General features: G+C 39.9%; 1 protein-coding gene across 3 annotated transcripts in view; it reads right to left on the bottom strand.

Moving 5' to 3' along the window:
• Positions 1–21,680, bottom strand: part of tenm4 (teneurin transmembrane protein 4) — a 112,589-nt gene that overhangs the window by 53,997 nt on the left and 36,912 nt on the right. For 2 of the 3 annotated variants that reach the window (XM_085370026.1, XM_085370027.1), the window contains 7 exons: positions 17,204–17,368; positions 13,792–14,006; positions 12,477–12,687; positions 9,052–9,153; positions 8,195–8,389; positions 5,676–5,876; positions 2,143–2,328 (listed from right to left, as the gene is read on the bottom strand). In XM_085370026.1, coding sequence (XP_085226152.1) covers positions 2,143–2,328; positions 5,676–5,876; positions 8,195–8,389; positions 9,052–9,153; positions 12,477–12,687; positions 13,792–14,006; positions 17,204–17,368 — 1,275 coding nt within the window. Of the gene's footprint in view, positions 1–2,142; positions 2,329–5,675; positions 5,877–8,194; positions 8,390–9,051; positions 9,154–12,476; positions 12,688–13,791; positions 14,007–15,801; positions 15,804–17,199; positions 17,369–21,680 lie in introns of all 3 variants that reach the window. The other variant, XM_085370028.1, reaches the window with a different exon arrangement.

Below are 21,680 nucleotides of genomic sequence, written 5' to 3'. Positions count from 1 at the left end.
CTGGTTCAAAATATGCATGAGACTGCTGTGAGAAAAAAAGATCTTTGTCCATTTGGCACCTTGCTCAGTAACAGCTGTCAGCAAACAGTGACAGAGCTTTAGTTTAATTCTATTCCTATATTAGTAACACAAAGCTGACTGCTGCGGACCTTATTTTAACACATACTCCGTTTGGTAGTTCCGTTTAGATGAATGTGTCATACTGTATACCACTGAGACATTTGTTTCTGCAACAGCACTGAAGTAAACATGGAGTAAATATAAAAAGTGCTAGAATACTAGCGCATAGTACTTTCTTTTCCTGAAAACTATAACTGACAGCACATACTTGCACAAATTAAGTTTTTGTCAATGTAAAATTAGGTTTGAATAATTAAACAATTAAACTTTACATTTCCCCCAACAGAAGTTAAGTCACAGAATTTTCTTTAAGTTAAACAAGTGGAAATAAAGTGTGCTACTGGACAGAGGTGCGCTTTCTGCAGTACACCCACCTCTACCCGAGATATTTTACCTTAATAAACAAAAAGCAGTTGCAACAGGTTTATATTACAGCATATACAATTGTATTTAATATGTATAGATTTAGATTTAAATTACTTACTTTATTTTTCAGAAAGTTTATTACTAGATAACAGGGCATCAACCCTTTTCTGTTTTTTACCCATCTCCATAATTTTCATGTTAATGGCTTAGATATTTTCACTACTCATACTGAGACTCTTACTTAGTCTGCTGGCTTCAGTCTAGCTAGTGTCACGTTTATTGCTACAAAGTTTTGGTGAATTTTGCGTCTTCCACAATAATCAGAAAAAAAAACTTGCTTATGGCCACAGACACACACTAATGACATGTTAGCGTGTCTGTCGGGCTGTGTTATCCATGCATGAAGTGGATCCACTTGTAATCAGACTTATATGAGACTAACTGGCTGGTCACCGGTCCAGGCTGCCAGCCAATTGCAGTCTGTGGTCAATTGATTGGTACATCTTTTATATAGCTCTATAAATCCATTCAAATAGCTTATCCAATATTATCAAGAGAAGAGAAGAGAAGAGATGCATCCATACATGAACACAGAATGCCAAAGTTGCAGTCTTGCAAAGCAGACATCACATAGCATATCCTGTGGATTTTCTCCAATGTTTAATAGAGGTTTGACAGCGTTGACACAAAATATCAGAAATATCAGAAAGCTAACTGCATTAAAACACTTCTCTTAATGACCTCAAGTTAAACTGAAACTGTCAAACCTCAGAAATCCAACAGCAGAACTAAATTATCTTAATGCCATCCTGTCAAACAAGGGCATGTGAAACAAAGAGGACAGGTCACAAACAGAGGTCAACTACTGCTTAGTTATGATAACAACTTGGGGGCACTTTGATGTTTGCATATTACTGCAGTCACCATTTCCCGGTGACAGAAAAATGCTCACAAAATGCTCACAGCGGGAGTGCCACCTCCATCAAAGCAAACATGCTGAAAGCACATTTTCAATCTAAAGTGTTGTGTAGACCATGCTGCTCTTTTTAATTATAAACTGTTTTCTTTTTTCACCCCCAAAAATACAAAAACTATACCAAAATGATCAATCCATGAACTATTCCTAGCATAGAACCACTGCAAAATACACAGCATATAATGACTCTAGTAGGCTGAACTTTCTACTGGCTTATGTGAGCCAAGGTTTTCAGGAAAGCTCTTGACATTCAGTCAAGGTTTTGAAAACCTTACTTTACAAGTGTTTGGAGGGGAACAATCGCTAGCATAAACACAGCGAAAAGCAGTGGTTGACCTACTCACAATGACTCACATGTAAGCATTTGAAATTAATAGTAAACGGAAAGGGAGCAAAGAAAAAGATGAGGAAAAGGATGAGTAAAATGAAAGGACACCTTAGCACATTCCCACATTAAAATGCATGAAGGCAAGCTTCAGATCCTTGAGTAAACCTTTTCATGCTTTACTGAGTTGCACAAATTCAATTAAGCATGCTTTTCCCACTCTTCTCCACCTAGACCCTTCCCTTCACATAGGCAGGCAGAATGTCAGTCTTTGCCTTTGTTGGCCTCCCAAACCCCTCCCAAACACAGAGACACCACCCGCCCCAACCAAACCCAAAACCTATTCCCATCTTACCAATAGTGCAGTGTTCTCCGTTCCAACCCGGACTGCATTCGCATTTGCCGTCCTTACAAGTGCCATGTTCGTTGCAGCGTGGGTGACACGCCCTCTGGTCACACCCAGTGCCCATCCAGCCATCGTCACAGCGGCAGGTGCCCGAAACACAAATGCCATGACCACCACAGTCCGATGCACAAATCTCTGTGGGAGACAGAGAAATAGAAAGGGACAAAAAAAAGAGAGCGGGGGGAAGACAGAAAGAAAGAAAAGGAGGGGGGGAGGTGGAAGTGGGATGGAAAAGGGAAGACAAGGCGGTGATGGGACAAGGCGACAAGGGTGAAAAAAAGACAAATCCAGAATTTATTGTCAAGGAAAGGCAGCCACGCTCCACTACCTTGTCTGATGGCAGCTGAAAAGAAATTCCTGCACCTCATAAGGGGCAATCCTTTTTGACAATACAAATCTAATAAGTCCATTACCAAGAAAAGACAAGGATTGTGGCAGCCTTAGCAGACTTATTCTTTTCCTCTCCTCTTCTCCTCTTTTGTAAATTTAGCTTTTTGTGCTACAAAAGGCGTGAAGAGGAAAAAATGCTCAGCTGAAACTTTTTGTAGAAATGGCAACAATGTCACTTCTGCCATTTTGATTAAACTGTAAACGTTATGTCCCTTCTTGTACACGAAGCGGTCAAAGCTTTGCAACATGTTCTACTGTGGTCTACAGGAAGGAGGCAAGATTCCACAAAATGATTTGAAGCAGAGGATATGAATACACTGGTTTTTGGTGGGGGGGGGTTTCTTCTTCATTTTCTCTAAGTGCTGCACACGAGAGGAAGAAGTACACTGACGCAATGAAGGAGACTGAAAGACAGTGCTGCTGTAAAGCCTGGCTGATGCTATTGTGTGGCAGCTGAAAGACCTCCCTGACTGGGTGTGATAGAGCCTGGGACATTACCCTCATCACATGAACTCGAGGGAGAGTATGACAAGCTGAAAGCTGAAAGAAATTAAACGCTGACAGATTACTTATGAATCTCATTGAAATGTTAACCTCTTTATTAACTACTTTGTAATAAAAGGGGCTTAGCAGTATGGGCAACGATGAACAATAGCCATGTATTCCTGGCTTATTAGCCAAGCCAATTCAAATTTGACCACAGGGGACCAAACTGGAGGTAAAATCTTGTAATAAGTCAATTACCGCCTTTACAGTGCCTATTTTGCCATTGTTACAAATTAAATCAGAGTGGTATTTTCAGCCACAAACCATAACATGGCATTACCAGCTTAAAAAGCTTTTATCAGAATCACTCTCTTCTGCTAATTACAGCTCAGCACAAAGTATGCAAATGCTGATTTTCCATCTGACTGTTGATTTCTAGGTAAAGTGTGCTGGCAGTATTAGTGCCTGACAGGCTGCTTATGCACACCAACATACAAACAAACGGAAATCACATGCAAACACGGAATAGTTAGAGCTTATAAATCATTTTATGAATAAAATATTTTCTGTCAAACTACACCTTCTACGTCCTCTGAAAAATATTACAGTTAAGAAGGAAGTAGTAATGAGCATAGTGAACATTAGTAAACAACAGTGATTGAGCTCAAGAACACAATATTTTTTTTTAAAAATCAAGAAAAATGCGGAAAAAAAACCCCCCCACACACAATCCCCCCCTCTCCCATAAACTCAACCAGTTACTACAACACACAGTGGTCAGAGAAAACAGACTCAAACTGACTGTGAGACAACTGTTCACTTGGAACAAAGTAGAAACCTTTAACATGATAAAGATCCAATTACAGCCTGCAGGCAAACCCTCATTATCTGTGGCCAGAGGAGCCCTCAGTGAGAAATACCCCCATTCCCATGATGGCAGTTACCATTTGCACTAAAGGACAGAGTAAACAAACTTTCCTCTGGGTGGAGGAATAGCAAAAATGGCATAAAAACACACATATTAAAGGACATAAAACCTCAGGCATTGTTTTATGGCTACTAACAGCATTATACCAGCCGTGCTCACCTAGGCTGTACTGTCCCAAAGCAACACGAGAAAACGAGTTTCTGACTTAAAAGAATAGTGCAAGAGGCGATAAAGAATCTTGAAAAATGTATCGAAAGCTTTCCATCTTTTTCTTTGCCATGTCTGAAAGGTTATCGGTGCCAACTATACTACCCTACCACCAAGCTTAGTGTCGTATTAGACCACAGAAAACTCTACAATGAGCAGGATAAAGGAGAATAAAAAGCCAGCTCATCATTTGCATCATTTGCAGAGCTTTTTTTCTCTGTGAGGCAAACTCAGACTAACTGCCCATTTCCCCTTAAAATCCTCAGGATTACCTAATAGGTCATTGCGTCTGCCAAGAATATAAAAGGATTCATGAAGCAAAGCGACTGGTGTATTAAAATAGTCTTTTCAAAAATATTTTCTGAGGATCCAAATTGTGTGCAAATGAAAATACTGAAAATTGTTCTGGTCCCTGTATAAACAAATTTGAGCTGGAGCTCTCTGAAACTTCCATCTGCTACAAATACAGTCAACAAATATAAACACATTTATATGTCGAGTGAATTTTTAAATTCTTCATGTTTAGACAAAAAAAAAAATTTTTTTCCTCTAATGTGAATTTGGTTAGACTTCTCAGAGTGCAAATCTGATGTTACCTATGTTTCGCGGCACTTTAAGAATCTACTTGTAACCTATATTGTAAAAAACACAAAACCTTTTTTTCGTGCTTACATCCTGTAGAAGGTATATTCTAGCTATGAAACTGTATCATATGCTGTTTCTACACTTTGAATAACAATTCCCCATGGACGAGATGAACGCAATAGGAACAACGCTTCAGAGCAGGAAAAAAGTCAGCTGTGAACCAATGCACTGATGTAAAGAAATCCAGAACCCAAAAAAGAGCGAAAACTTGCATTAGATCATGGCTCTGACAACATCTCTGTTATCTGTCTTTCTTTTTTCTACAACTACAACCATTTGTAAGAGAATTACATTTAGAACCAAATCAAAAGAATCTGATAGCCATCGAAGGACCTCCTACTGATCACTGATGAGAATAATTATGGCTTTTATGTGAGCCATTTTCTTTAAAGAAAGTAACAAATATTTACCTCTGAAAGGATAAAAGCAATTACCAAAGGTACACTAAAAGAGATGTCAAGGTATTTTGTTGTTGTGATCCATTAAACCTGAAAATTATTATACATATCACCTATAATTATATTAGCTACTAAACGCGTGCTACCTTATTCACTCACAGTGCTGACCAGATGCCAAGATATAAGTAATAAACTACTTCAGTATTTACATTTTGTTTTTTCTCTATGTCTTTGAAAAGCTACATTAATAATTGTGTATGTCCTGCTCATATTCCGCACTAAGAAACATTTAACTGAACTGAACTGAAGGCAACATTTTCTGTGGATGCACTGCTTTTTTTTTTTACTTGCTAATCAGAGTTAAATCAGCACTGGCCTGTGAGAAGGGCTTTCGCCAATATTTACTCTGTTTTGAGTGAAGTACTCACCTGTAGCACAGTCATGGCCTGTCCAGTTGGGATCACAGCTGCAGGTTCCTGTGTCTGCCAGGAAAGCTCCGTGTCCAGAGCACTGGTCCATGCAGGAGGCCCTAGGGCTCTCACATCCTGGCCCTCCCCACCTGACAAAGCAGTGACACTCTCCCTGGACGCAAACCCCTCGGCCTGAGCATGTTGGATCCAGGCAGTCCACTAAAAAGGTTCCAAAGAGAGAGTGTTAGACACACTAGTCACCTGCTGTTTCTCTCTTTCAGAGGCAACCTGGCATCTCTATTTGAGCCAAAGTACAATGGCAACTGGAATAGGCTGCAGTTCAGCTGCAGATGCACTCAGCTTAGCTCGTGTCCAATGGGGGTAAATTATTCAAGGAGGTCCATCTTTTTTTCAAAAATCAGTGACAAGATTTACAGAGAAGCTAATTAAATGGCTGTTTTCACAGTATGTCTCATGGCACAAAACTACAGGTACTGCCCACGCTTGTGCTGGCACCCTCCCATTATCTCACAGCAAAAAATCCTCTCAGAGAGCGAAGGCTGTTTAATAAGAGCATGTTTCTCACAAATCAAAGCCACCATAATGCATAATTCAAAGCTGAATAAACCAAAACCATTAACAGAATCTACAGGAATGGTAAGGAAAGCCTGGGGCAACAGCCAGACCTCTAGGCAAAACTAGATAGTCAACTCTAGTTTCTAGACAGTTTGAAGAGTTTGCATTTGCTTCCCATGCAGTGGCTTTTGTACACTGTCTCAGTGCACACCGTACAAGTTCAATTAGTCAACAAATATCAAATTAATTCGGCATGAGCCCCCGCATCCTCAGGACCTTCTATCACTGTGCCATTGAGAGCATCCTCACTGGATGCATCACCACCTGGTATGGCAACAGCACCGCCTACAACTGCAAAGCTCTCCAGCGAGTAGTGCGGTGCTCTGAACGGATAATTGGAGGTGAGCTTCCCTCCCTCCAAGACATCTACAGGAAGCGCTGCCTGAGGAAAGCGGGGAGGATCATCAAGGACTCCAGTCACCCCAGCCATAAACTGTTCAGACTGCTTCCATCAGGAAGGAGGTTCTGCAGCATCCGGTCCCGTACCAGCAGACTGAGAGACAGCTTTTTCCATCAGGCCATCAGACTGCTGAACACTTCATAGACACCTCAGCTTCACTACTGGAACTTCAACATTATGCACTCCACACTGTATATAAATGCCACTTGTTTTGCACATATTCAACTCTGTATATTTTATATATTTTATTATTATTATTATTATTTTTTTTTTTAAATTTTTATTTATTTATTTATTTTTTTACTATTTAATTTGTAAAAATGTGTATACACACACACACACACACACACACACACACACACACACACGTAGGAAAATATTTAGTATACACATCCAGAAATGCATACACTATTATATATTGTACATATATTTATTAGTTTCAGGTTGGCCATTCTTGTATTTTGCTCGTTTGTGTTGTTGTGTTTGCACATCTCTGTTGCTTGTGGGGCTCGCACACAAGAATTTCACTCGCATGTGCTGTGCCAGTGTGCCTGCACATGTGATGTGACAATAAAAGTGATTTGATTTGATTTGATAATGCCTTCCCTTGACGTGCTAAATGAGTGTTCACTTTGAAAGGAACAAGAGTTGTGGGAGAGTATGATCAGAATATTAATGTTTTTTTTCTACCAAACAATATTTACATGGTACACACAGATGGCAAACGGGCACCAAGCACGAGCAATATCTAGTCACTGTGAGCTGTAGGCCACGGCATGGCAGCTCCCCTTTACCATGACATAAATGGCTATAAAGGCTGTTATAGTAAGACAAACAGGATCTCTTGCCTCTTAGCAGATGGTTTGGGCACAAGGCACAAAGATCAGAGGCTAACTGACAAGAAACTCTCTCCTGGCAATTAATCATTGTGGCTGAAGGTCATATGGAAGAAAGGTAAAAATGTTAAAGGGCTCTCGTCCACATTCCCCTCCACTCCTTATGGCTAACGCTCCACCTAAAATAGAATGGGGGCCTATGGATGTCAGAAACCCCCATTTATCAAACTCCCAGGGTCCATTTTTCATCTTGAAATGAGAGCCTTCAAGAGCTGACAAACACAATGGCTCCTTCAATCTTATCTGGTCAAGCCTTATCCAGCAAAGGATGAATCTGAAGTTCCCAGAAGAGTAACATCAGACTTTTTTTCAGAATTTCAGACAATAAATGGACTGTTTCCATTAACATAATGCCTTATAGCCATGATTTATACAGGAAAAGTCACCTAGGATGCGGATTATGAACTGTTATGGCTATAATGCTCTTCATAGAGGATGTCCTGTCTTTACTACTCAACAGACTGTAAGCCATACCAACTTAATAGCCATTCCCATTATGAGTAAAATGTCAAGCACTAACAGGCTAAGATGGCGGTTACAGCAGCCACATTATGTAGGATTTTATTAGTTTAGGATACATAACCATGACATATTAAAACAATCACCTTCTTCACAGTTTTCCCCCTTGTAGCCAGGGTTGCAGATACAGGTCCCGACTATACAGATCCCGTGGTTGCTGCAAGTGATGTCAATGCACTGGTTGGTGGGAACGTCACACTCCGAGCCCTTCCAGCCGCTGTGACACATGCAGCGACCTTTTAGGTATTGACCATTCCCACTGCACAGCACTGGACAGGCAGCTTTGAAAAGAGCAGACAGCATACATCCATCTGAATGGACTTCTTCATGCACAAAGAATAGTGAGTGTTTGTTAAAGCCTCGCTCTGACAATGACCAAAATGTTAAAGGGTGTCCTGTCTGGTAAATATTATTTAGCACAAACTACTGTACCTTGGCATCTAGAGCAGATGTGCCATATATTCTAACAAAAGCAGCCAACAAATATCTAACGTCTTAACAATGGCTGGTAAAAAACATAAGAACAAAAATTAGCTGAATTAAAGTGTCAGGCATGGTGCTGATCAACACATGGATAACAGATGGCAGTTCAGTATGTGTAAAGAGGTAACAAAAACAACCTACCATCATTCTAACACGCTGCCTGAATTTGTTTTTATGTGGAGAAAAACTAATAGAGCCTTTCTTTAATAATTGAAAGAATGAGTGACTACTAGCCCTATAATCTAAAGCTTTTTATAGAGTTCTTTCATATGCAACCCAATACTCCAGTATGAGTACTGAACCATTTCGAGTATTACTGCCTAATTAAATAAAACAGGTCTTAAGTACAACTAAAGCAATTGTGGAGTAAAATTGTTTTGTTCGAGCCATGCAGAGAATATAAATTGGAAAATGCATCTGAATGATTAACAGAGGTAACATGAGTGAGATAGTGACTCACCTCGCCCACAGTCAGGTCCTTTGAATCCTAAAAAGCAGTGACATGTTCCAGCAATACAGTCACCGTTCCCAAAGCAGTTACTGGGACAGTCATCAATAGAGTCTGCAAGAGAGCAATCAAAAGATTTTCTGAGTAATGTGGTTTGAAAAAAATTTTCCTCCCACTCATTTTCTTTGGGTTGATTATTATCCCTTTGCTAATGACAGTCATAAGCATGGAGGATCCAATCCTGTCAACATTTCTTTTTCAATGCAAAACATTTTGAGTGTTACTAATGTTTCACAACAAATATGAGCTTTCACTAAAAGGGTACAAGTTCTAATTATTCAGGCTTCTACGAAAAGTTACAAAGGAATTAAAGTCTCTTAAGTACCACATGTACTAGCTGCCTAATTAACTCTTTTATGGCACAGTGTCTGCAACTCTGGAACCCGCATTTATCTGCTGTGACTGGTAAATCTGACGGCATCGTGAGTTATTCTGTGATCTCAGTTTTACACTGTAAGTTTTTCTTATAAATTACACTGTCATTTACAATTTTCATGCAGTGCTTGGACGTGGCCATTGCAATTAACTGTATGGCTTTAAACTGAGGCACTTTGATGCAAACAATCAGCAAAGCACGCACACTCTTTCCAAGCTTTCCTCTAGCAATCCCTCTAACAAAATCAAATTAATTGGCAAAACAGTTATTTGTGCTACAGAACCATGTCCCGGCACTTGCTTTTATTAGAAATAAGACTGACCACTGATCTCTGCAGACAGCAGCAGGAATCTGAAGCACAATGCTCACTGAATTAAGCCTGAAATGGTGCTGAAAAATATTCAATCTTGTCCATTGCCTTCAGGCAGCAGAAACTCTGAGGCAAAACTTACAGAACAAAGAATCTCTTGTGCTCCACAAATGGCTAGAAATGTGAGCCATGGATTCAGCTTCCCTTTACTCTGGAGAGTCAATCATCACTGAGGATGCAATGCAAGACCGAGGGAAAAAAAAAGACAAAGAGAGGAGGGAGAAAGAGATACAGGCAGACCAGAGATACAGCAAAAAGGAGGAGGAGGAGGCAGCGAGCAGAGAAATGCTGCGGATATCTAATGTGCTGCAGGCTTGCCTTTGCCATTTTGTGTTAGTGAAGGGATGCAGGAGAAACTATCCTCTGGCATGGTTGAGGCAATCAGCACTTTGGTGGGGTTTTGATGGCTTCCAACAAGAACATCTAACTATAGCAGCAGGCTTGGACTTTTTGCTCAAAGCTACAGAGACCAGCAGTGTAGGTAGGGCAGTGATTGAAGGTTAGGGAAAAGGAATAGATGTCTACAAGCCAGCTATTAACAATTCCCACCCAGATTTATAATTACATTCCAGATTTGCACTTTATACAATAGATTCAAATAGGTTACCATTATTTTTCATAAAGAAAGGCTCTGAGATATTCAAACGCAATACCCTGACATTAGAATACCAGCATCAATAACAGAGGTTATTGTATCTATATCAGAGATATTTGATAGGTGAGCAACATTGTAACATTGCAACATACACATTTAATTAAGTAATCATGAACTGGAGTGCTCCTGTTCTGAATGCTGCAGTTTAGTAGACTGCACATTGCCCATGTCTATTGGCTGATTCCTCTGAGAGCATGGAAAGGAGGCCCTGAATATCTCTTAGCCACACACTCAACATAGGCCAGCGCATAAATCATGGATTCAAGCAGAGCTTCATTGAAATTCATTACCCTTCATATCAGGGGAGCTAACTATTGTGTGGGTCTCCAGTCGGTGAGGACAGAGTAGTGCGCAGTAGGCAAGTTTAATCAGCGACTTGCCATGCTCTCTAAGGTTGCTCAATACCTTTGGATGATGGGTGGTTGTGTACAGAAAGAACTTCTGCTGGAGAGTTAAACGGGACATAGAGTAAGACACTGGTGCTGGGTTTTTGCTTCCCTTTGCTTTGCCGTGCCTAGGCTGAAGCATTTCTGGCACCAGGCAGCAGGGACAAATGGCTTCATGCTCCAGAGGGTTGTGATACAAAACATTCAGTGGGACACATTTCACATTGCCATGGAGTCACAGCCAAGTAATGAGGAGCAACCCAGATTAAAGACACGGACGCTCCATCCCCCCAGATGTATTATGGCATGGCTATGTGCACCAAGAAAACCCTTCATTTGCTGCACATAGAGAGTACACTGATGGCAAGGAAAAAGATCTATATATAAATTTTCTCTACGAGCATTGTCAGAAACACAGAAATAATTTAACTTTTAGTGTCTTTTAAACAATGCTGCTGGTGTTTCTGAGTGTGTCTGTTCGATATTGTTCACATATATTTCTATACCTGGGCTGTTCTACTTGAAGGTCAACTCCATTTCTCCACGGCTCAATACAAGTGAGGCAGTTGGTAAGATTCAGTTTCTGCTGAAGGGCACTTAACCGGTGACCCATTTTAAAAAGGGCCCTTCTGCCTCCCTCTGAGCTCCTGTGAGCAGATCAGCTCCAATACGACTCAATCGAGACAGAGTTCTCGCCCCACCCCAGACTACCTTACCTAGTTATGTTTTCTCTTATGTAAACCACAGGAGGCCTTCATGCACACCCAGTCAAGAAGAAATAAGCACAAGTAAACATACTGCCCTGACTCCCCCTTTTTGTGTCATATCATATATTAAGTATTGAATTACAGCTGTTGTTGGCACAGCGGGAGGGCATAGTGCATCTCTTGCCTGTCTCCACTTGGTGTTGAGGACAGCTTCTCATCGATCTGCTGCCTGGCACAGCCCCTGTCACAGATGGACTCTGGCCCAGGAGCTTTTAATTAAAGAGCATGTGAGAACAGCTCCCAGCTGCCATCCCCGTGAAAGTCGACACCTTAGGCCCTCTCACACCTTGCTTGATACAGCAGTGCTAATCAAAGGCGCTTTAGGGAGAACAAAGAGGAGCGTACAAAATGAAGTCACCTCCACAAAGAAGGACGTATGTCTGAAACACAGCCGCGTGCCACACAGTTAGAGGAGGGAAACATCTTTCCTACAATGATATATGGAAAGTAGATGGAAATTGGAGCAAATCGTGATCAAAACTGGCACTAGCAGGAGGGTACAATCATACTTTGAATTGTATGCAAATGGTTCTGAGAAGCTGGACCCCTGATTCGCTTGGAAGACACTCAGGGTAATGAGGATATTATGATCTCTCAATGCCCTACTCAGGGGCATGGTGGGATAGCACTGATGTCCTGATTTTGTAATATTCAGCTTCACCTTGATTAACCTGCACTTTCCTTGGCTCTTAAACTCTCAGTGTTTCTGACTCATGGCCTACAAGTCTGTGCTGTTTGCGGTAAAGTCGCTCCTGGTTGGTATTATAGGGATTACGGTTTGCTATTACAGGTTTTAGCAGCAGGTCATGCCCAGGGCACCCACCTATGGCAGTGGTGAGGAAGGAGACAGTTTCAGTTTCTTTTCCATCGTTGTAGATGGCCAAATGCCAGATGCCTGTGTCCATATACTGGATAAAGCCTGTGTCATGTGTAGTGATGGGTACTAGGCTTCGCTGCATAGCCACAGGCCCCTCCAGACCATGGATGTCTTGAGCCAGGAGCCGCCGCCCATCCAAAAGCTCCACGAAGTCAAACTGCAGACAGAAACACAGAAAGTGAGAAAGACTGATGGATGGACCGCAGACACACCATTAGAGTGACACATGAGACTTGAGTGCTTTCAGCCCTCTTTATAGTGGAGCATCATTTGGTCTGCATGAATAACTCATCATTCTAGAGGAGCTTGAGTTAAGTCTTGGCACATCGTGGCTGGATGGGCTGAGATAATTTCAGAGTCCGCATATCTTATAAAAGCCTTGTTTGAAACTATTACAGTGGAAAAAAGGGAAGCTGGAGGAATTAAAGTTAGTGTTTACCAAATAACATCTGCACCGATTTGCTTCACATCAGCTTTGAGTCAATGAATACCAATGAGACGGCATTTCATTTTCATTTACATAAGGAAGGGAATCTTGACTCATCTGCCATTCTATGTGTAATCAGCCACATTACGAAAACTCCACTCTAGATGATTTTCTTTGAAGCATAAATAGAGGAAACAGGCAACTCTGTTGGCTGACTGAAAAATCAATATCACTGGACATTAGCGGAAACAAAATTCATGCTATAAACAATTTTGCTGAACTGCACTTGCATTTACAGAAGTAATCTCAACTGTGCGAAGCAAGTGGCAAGGTATGATTAATAACATGACATGTCTCATTCTCGGCTATATACAGACGGAAAATCTGCCCAATATTTTTGTGCGACTCTCAGATGGTATTGAACCTGAAGAAGTTTTCCATAAATCCTTTCTGCAACAAGAAAGCGATTTTTAATAGAATAGAGAAAACTCGGAATTGGTTTGCATTCATGACACGTTCCTACATGGCTAGATAGATTCTTTTAAACAATATCCCAATTTATATTTTGTGGCAGAAGAAGAATGGGAAAAGAAGAAGAATCCTTGTACAATGCAGGCATGATTGGAAATTTTTTCATAAAACATCACATTTACAATACACCATTGTCTTTTGCAAACAAAACACAACATTGAGTAACGCGATTTGGCATCGCAAACATTCAAACATGCTAAGTGCATCGACCATTTAGATTCTGCACTCACCTGTCATACTATTAATAAGTGCAGTAGAATACATTTACTGTAACAGCATCAGTGACATGTAAATATTGCCTACCTGTGTGTGTGATGGAGGAAGACCTCTCCTTCCATAGATCCCCACTAAGGCATCTTTACTTAGGGACACATTAAACTTTAGGTACATGGGATGATCAATGAAGACCTGGGATCTCCAGAAGATACCAGGAGGAATCTGCTGTGCGACCTTACGCCCCACGTCAATCTCTCCCATATCTATATAGCTGTCATCTGGGAACAAGCTGTCCAATTTGCCTGCATTGCACACAAAGTAAATCGGTCAAAGAGATCACACCATTAATCCACCATGTGGATGGCAGAGGGACTCAGTTTGCTGGAGCATGATAGTCTGACCATATCACAGATATTCAATCACGCCGCTGACAGCCAGTGAAAAAATATAATGAATGAACCCTCCGACCACTGCCAGCAATTTCAGTCACAATTCCACTAGAGGGGAGAGCACAAAAGAAAGAAAATATAGTCTTCAAACAAAAATCCAGTTACTTTTTGAAGTGTCCTGTTTTGAGTCTTCTGATATGGCAAATAGAAAAAATATTTTTGTTAAAAAGAAATGATGATCATGATCACGATAAAATACATTTCAACATGAGATAGCATTATTCATTTCAGTACAAAAAATTGTATCATGAACGGAGATAGTGTTTTTTGGTTTGGTGCTATCACCATGTTTCAAAAAATTGGGGACAAGTGCAACAAAACAAAAGTTGTGAAGTATAAAAACTCAATGCAAAGGACGAACTATTAAGAAAATAAAACAGGGGATTTCATGATCAGTTGTTCAATCGATTATTGAACAATTAGTAGAATCCAGCGAATACTATATATATACACATCATCAAATAATCAAACCATTATCAAATGTACTTGATATATATGTATTTGCGCTAAAGAGGAGGAGAAATATCTGGCTTATCATTAATGCTCAAACTCAACCGAAAAAGCCAGCATCCATGATGATATGGAGGTGGATTAGTGCACAGATGAAACTTCAGCTAAGGCTCTATAAACGCTGAACAACAAATGCAGGTTTTGAAGCAACAAATGCTTCCATCCAGACAATGACCTTTTCATGAAAGGTCTGGCTTATTTCACTTTATTAAAAAGTTTGGGTGCTAAAATATAAAGACATTGTGAATTTTTAAGTAACTAAAAATCACTTATTAATGGAAAAAAATGTGTATTTCTTTGAAACTATAGTAAATGCTGTGCAATTAAAAGACAAGGTAATGCCAGAAAGTTGCAAATATGTCCCTTTGCCCTGTGTTTTTGTTTTTATTATCAATCAGCCGCAATATTTGGTATTTTTCACTAGGTCCTATTTTCTATTAAGCACTGAATTTCAGTGATAAGTAAGTTATTGCATTCTGTCTTTATACTTTAATTCAACTCAATTCGCTGTTGTTGGATTTGGTCATATATATATATGTATATGACCAAATCCAACAACAGTTGCCTCAAGGTGCTTTATAAACCCTACATCAGGGGTGCCCAATCCAGTCCTCGAGAGCTATGCATCCCTACTCCAACACAGCTGAATCAAATGGTTTGATTACCTCTTCAGCATGCCATCAAGTTTGGCAAAGGCCTGATAACAAGCCATTCATTTGATTCAGGTGCAAGGATGCATCTAAAAGCTGCAAGACGGTAGCTCTCGAGGACTGGGATTGGGCACCCCTGCCTTACATGTTACACATAATCCCACCTTTACATTGTAACATTGTATTACATAAAAGAAAGTACATATGTTTGCAGGGGTATGGGACTGAAAATACTTGATAAAACAGAAATGCATCAGTACTTTGATAGTAAAAAGGAAAAGTAATAAAGTGAAAATTGTAATTATAGAAAAGAGGGATTTCTAATGCTACTACCCACTCAGGTATTAGCGCATCTACTGCTAAAAATTGTCCATATGCTCCATAATACAACTTATTGGACTCTGCGGAAAGGGCAACATCTGTTTGCACATGTAGATGAGCTAATTTCAGCTGTGGAGTCGCCTAAAACAGGCATCCATACAAACTACCCCTAGGACACTTAGGGTTACACATGGCACACCAGATGGAAGTCTTCGCAAAAGTCAATCAGTGGCAGTTGGTTTTATCAGAGTATACAGGACACACTCTCCGTCTCCCAGATTTGGGTTTTACATAATGCTGCAGCACACAGGCACATTCTCCACATGTTGGCGTGTGTGCGTATTTATGCAGCACATTAATGGTTGTACTCATCAGGCTGTTTAAATAAATCATAACCCGGGACAAGTGATAATGGGCCTCATGGTTAAATAAATGCTATTTTCTTCTGCAAGATAAGCTACAGCATAGTGCTCTGATGGAAACACGAGAACCAGAAAGAGAGAACGATATCAAATTTCGACATTGTACAAATCACCTTGATAAAACATTAGATAGCCCAGCATTGTTTCCAGCGATAGCAGAGCAAACTTTAACTTATTTAGAAAACTATAGTTATTGATTTCCTATCAGCAATTGGTGCTGTGCAGAGTCTGAGCTTTGTTATAGTCATGATGGCAAGCTAAACACACTTCTGCTGCCCAGTAAATGAAAAAGACAACTCCTGGATTCATTTATATGGTAATAGCTCTATCTTCTACCTATTGTGGTATGCCAGTGGCAAATCACATGGTTAAATCTGGGCGCATTTGTTCAGGAATGGAACAGAGCAAACTTTTTTGAGTTGAGCAGTTGGTACCGTTGGGTGAGCACATGCTTTCTTTGGCTGCCAGGAAAGGCAGCCCGAGCTAGGAGATGAAAGGCTCACATCCGTTCTGAAGGGGACAGAGTGGCTAATCCCCCTCCAGCCCCTGGATACTCAGTCCCTTAAGCTGCTCCATTTTCTCCCTCCAGGAACAAATAACACTTTCCCACTTACAACAACTTTCACAGGATTACAATGCAGATCTCTCCATGCCATGGAGACAAGTGAACAAAATGTGAAACTGGATGACAAAATAATAATAAACTCACAAGAGCTCTGAAATGTCATCTTTAAAACTTTGAGATCTGAAAAACTTTCACAAATTAATGTGCAAGAATTCATCATCAAAACAAGAACAGCTACATTTAAGATTATTTACTTATAGCGAGTACCATTCAGAAAAAACATATGTCTTTTTAAATAAAATAAGTTATTCTGTCCTGTGTTATGCCGTCCAAAGACATGCAACTTGTGGGGATAGGTTAATTGGATAATCCAAATTGCCACTAGGTGTGAATGGTTGTCTGTCCCTATGTGTTAGCCCTGCGACAGACTGGCGACCTGTCCAGGGTGTACCCTGCCTCTCGCCCTATGACAGCTGGGATAGGCTCCAGCGCCCCCCGCGACCCTGAAAAGGATAAGCGGAAGCGAATGGATGGATGGATGGATGGATGGATGGAAGTTATTCTGATAAAAACTGTACTTACTGTCATCTTTTCCTTTGCGGTCATGTATTTCCAAGCCTGTGCTGCCAAGTGGTGGCAAGCTCAGGTCTGTAGGAAAGGTTAGGCCACTTATATTGTCCTCTGACAGCTGATACATCTGTCTCTGCATGGGTTGCAGGTGCCAGTTTAATCCAAAAAGGTGCATGGCTGAAATGTGAAATATAAGACAATTTCAGAATTTATTCATGCTAAGAACCATTTTAAAGTTGGATTATAGCTAAGCTGAAAACGTATAACCTTAATGTTCTCACAGAACTATTATTATTTGCTTCTTTTTCATTTTGCTTAATATAATGAAGGTGTCAGCTGCAAGGTGGGAAGAGGAAGTACATAGAATAAGGAACAATAGCTGGTTTAATGGTTAACAGGCTTTTTCGCAAAATGCTGAGTAGTAAAATCACAAGATGAATGCTATCTTGACCCCATGGGACAACATCTGTCTCACCACACCAACACTGGAGTACCATTTTTTCCAAGCACATTACCGTTACAGTCCCCTGCAAAACTAGGGGACGGTTAGGACAAAGAAAAAACAAATCAGCAGGGAGACACCAGGGGTGTTTCAATGTGAACAGACTGAATGAAGCACACGGATATTTTACAAGGTCGACAAAAGAAATGTCCTTTGGAACAATGGCACTAAAGCGCAGGACAGACGGAGGAGGGGCCGACCATGACAGATTACCAATAAAAGAATGGACAAGGCAAGCTTAGCAAGGCAAAAGCCAATATTGAAGTAAACAGTCAGCAGAAAAGGCCAAGAAACTCGATATAGCTGTTTTATTGTTTAGCTGGTTCTCTTAAGCTCCTCAAGGATATTATAATGCAATTAAATTATGAGGAGAGAAATTAACTGACAATTTTACAGCACAACGCTGTTTTCTTCATTTCTGTTTCCTCTTTATAAGCGCACAGAGTCATGTCCATAAGCATTTCAGGATTATTCATACAAAACAGATAATAATAACATTAATAGCTCACAAAACAAAAGTCAAACTGATTTCTTGTAATCTTTTTGCTGGGGAGAAATTTGATAGTCATTTTATAAGATTACGGCAAGAACTAAGAATAACAATGACTGTGACAGAAATTTGTTTGTCAATTTACTGCATTTACTCGAAAAAGAATCAAAATGAGAATAACGAGACTAATGTTTGTACTGGTCTGGATTTCGCTTACAACTAACTTTATGTACCCATTTTCTTAACTGCCTGAGTAGATTAGTGTTACCAGGGGGATGGAGCCCATCCCATCTGGCATAGGTCAAGAGATGTTGGTACTCCCTGGACAGGTGACCAGTCCGTCACAGCGAGACAGACAAACATGTCTTTGGACTGTGGGAGGAAACCCACGCTAGCACAGAGACTGGAGTTTGCACCAAGAATCAACCTGCTATCAGATAAAAGTGGTTACCACTGGTTACCATAATAATAATAATAATAATAATAATAATAATAATAATAATAATAATAATAATAATAACAACAATAATAATAATGAAGCGGGAGAATACATTATTTGAAAAGGGTCCTCTACAACTATACAGTTCCAGCATTAGCTCGTTAGGCCACGGTCAGAAACCCTCCAAAAACAAAGGACTAGAAGATGATTGTGTCTTCATCAGAGTAAAAACAAAAGGGTTTTAGACACAAATCCCCCGGTTTGCATCATTAAGCAACTGGCATTATATTAAGTCTAGAACTGCATGCGCATGATGTATTTAAGAGTCCTTAATAATTTATTCGGCACACTTGTTAAGCAGTACCAAATGCTCACTAAAATATTTGCATGGATTTGTGAATAAAGACAACAAGCAATGGAGTGGTTATCAGGGAAACCACAATGCAAACATTCCCTAACATGATAAAAGTTCATCTTCAATACCAGCATCTGTTCTGTGCATGCCCAGTGCTTGTGGAAGTGACTGTGTCCGTGGAAGGCAACCATAGAAGAGACAGATGGCTTTATTTGCCATTTTGTAAGTTCCAGAATGACATTCCTTTGATTTGTAGCTCAACACTGACTGGCAAAATGGAAAGAGTCCGTGTACGTTGCTGAACAATCACAAAGTCACCAGGCACAATGTCGTTCCAAGTGTCCTAGTAATCACGTCTTTGTGAGCCCCGTTCTTCATCCCATCTGTCCCTGAGGCCCCTAATGGAAAATGGTTAAAGAGCCTCCCTCTCCCATCCTTAAAGATTTACTTCAGCGCCTTCGTGGTATCTATGATATGCAGAGCACTGGACCTGAGCCAGTGGAGAGGCCTCCTAATTTGGTTTTGCTTGCCTTTCAAACTTTGCAAACACTGTGCAATGATAGTAATATGGCTGCTGCAACTGCCTGCAAACTAAAGACAGGTAGTAGGAATAACAAGGTACTTCTAACATGACAGCCGCTGGCACTGACACGCTGTGTCTACATTCCAATGATGCCGCTGACCTGTCACGAGTATTGTGCTTTATAGGACTGTCCATTTTGTCCTGAGCACATGTTGTGCCTTCCTTTCACTTATCAGGAAGTTGAGTCACGCCATGTGCCAATTAGGAGGCAGAGGTACTGTAGTAGAAGACTTCTCAGCCAATCTGAGGAAGTCAAACCGTATTGCTATCTGTGATTTGCCACAGAAATTTCAGTGTTGCTTAGTTCAGTGCAGAAAAAAATATTAATGCCAGCTGGGATGGAAAAAAGACATCACATCAAAGCATCCATCCAATCTGAGTGCCTGATGGAACAAAGAAATTACCAAAAAGCTAAGACCTTGAGCTAAAACCTGCAAAAATTCATATTGATGCTTTTTTCTGATGTTCTGTATAAATCATGTTTAAGTGGTAAAATGAATACTTCCAATTGTTGCTCTTTGAATTTAAACACAATCTGTCTGTTTCTCTATACCTGTGTTCTAACTAATGTTTGTTAATATACCAAAAAAGCACATATTATGTAGTTGTAAATGCAATGACTAATTGATACTGCATAGGACAAAGAAAAAAAACAATAGTATATTCAAATATTACTGTAGCACAGGTGTTTATCATTACACATAAATATAGGACTTTGAATCTATATTGTGTATTCTAGGATTAAATCAAAAAGGGGTTTCAACGAAGGGAAAAAACGTTTTTTGGCTGTGGAAAATAATTCACTATAAAAGTAATTGATTGCTAAGATATTGGGAGGTATTGAAAGACATACAAACAGGTATGACCGGGGCTACAGAGCCTTTTACCGGGTTGGATGACCTTAAAGTCTAACAATAGATGGGGACCAGCCTAATTGTGCTTAGTTAGATACCCAGGGTGAATGGAAGGGAACACAAGAGGATACTGATGACCTTAAAATGAGAAATATATAAAAATGTACTAATGAGAAAGCAACCACTGAGACAATATGGTGGCACCTTAAACTCCCAACCTTTTTGCACTTCAAAATGTTCCAATTTACACAGCTGTGAAAAAATAAAACTGTGCTACATGTCAAAACATCTGTCACAAGGCATAACTGGGTTCATTAGACATCTCACCCAGAGTTCCCAATTACAGACCTCAATAATTAATTGCACTTGGAATTAAATGTATTTTCTCATCAAGCTTTTAATTAAATATGACCCACGTTCTTGATTTGAAATTCTGATCTTAGGGTGAGGCTTGGTCTCCAACATGTTTACTTGTGGTGCATTGAGAGATGGCCTGAGCTTTGCAGGCTATAATTACAGAGTCTGATTAAGCACCATCAGACTGATGGGGATCTTTGGCTTCACAAGCAGAAGACACAAATTGTATCTCTACTTTAACATCCAAATTACACCGGTGATGCCAAAAGAAAACCAAACTAAAATTGGTCATATTAAATTGCCTACCAATTTAAAACAAGTAGATGTAGATAATATGAGCAGCAAACAGTTTGCGTGTGTTTTTTTTTAACACCAGCACAGTTCAGTTTAAATGGTTCTGGTAACAAAAATAATAATCACATTTTAGTTTGTGTGTTCTTAAAGAGAAGAATTAATGATAGCTTTTGTGGTTGTTACTTCCTAATGTGTATCTACAACAAATAACCTTCATAAAATGTATCTCCCTTGTGACACCCAGCAGAACTATCAAGATTTCTTTCATCAACTTCATGCAAATGAACAGCGTTCTCGCCATCCTTCACAATGAATTATTCCTTTTTCTATTTAAGACTTAAATTCAACAGTGTAGCCATCTGTATATTAAGCAGAAATTCACAGTAAACCAGATGTACATAATATGGTAAAAATAAATTAAACGGAAATGTGTATCAACTCCTTTTTTTATTTGTGGGTTACAGTGATCTTTCATTACTTAATTACAAAAGCTGTTGCTTGTTTTTCATTCCAATCAGCAGACTGTTGGAAATATCTGCTAATCAAGGCAATGACAATATTTAAATTCACAATTCAAACAAACCTTTTTGTGAAATTTTAAATGACTTCTCACTG

This window comes from Diplotaxodon limnothrissa, linkage group LG14, assembly GCF_057381915.1.
Source record: "Diplotaxodon limnothrissa isolate DT_005_m linkage group LG14, D_limnothrissa_male_GT1.1, whole genome shotgun sequence".
NCBI lineage: Eukaryota > Metazoa > Chordata > Actinopteri > Cichliformes > Cichlidae > Diplotaxodon > Diplotaxodon limnothrissa.
Note: the sequence above shows the minus strand (reverse complement) of the source record. Positions and strands in the feature narration are given on the sequence as shown.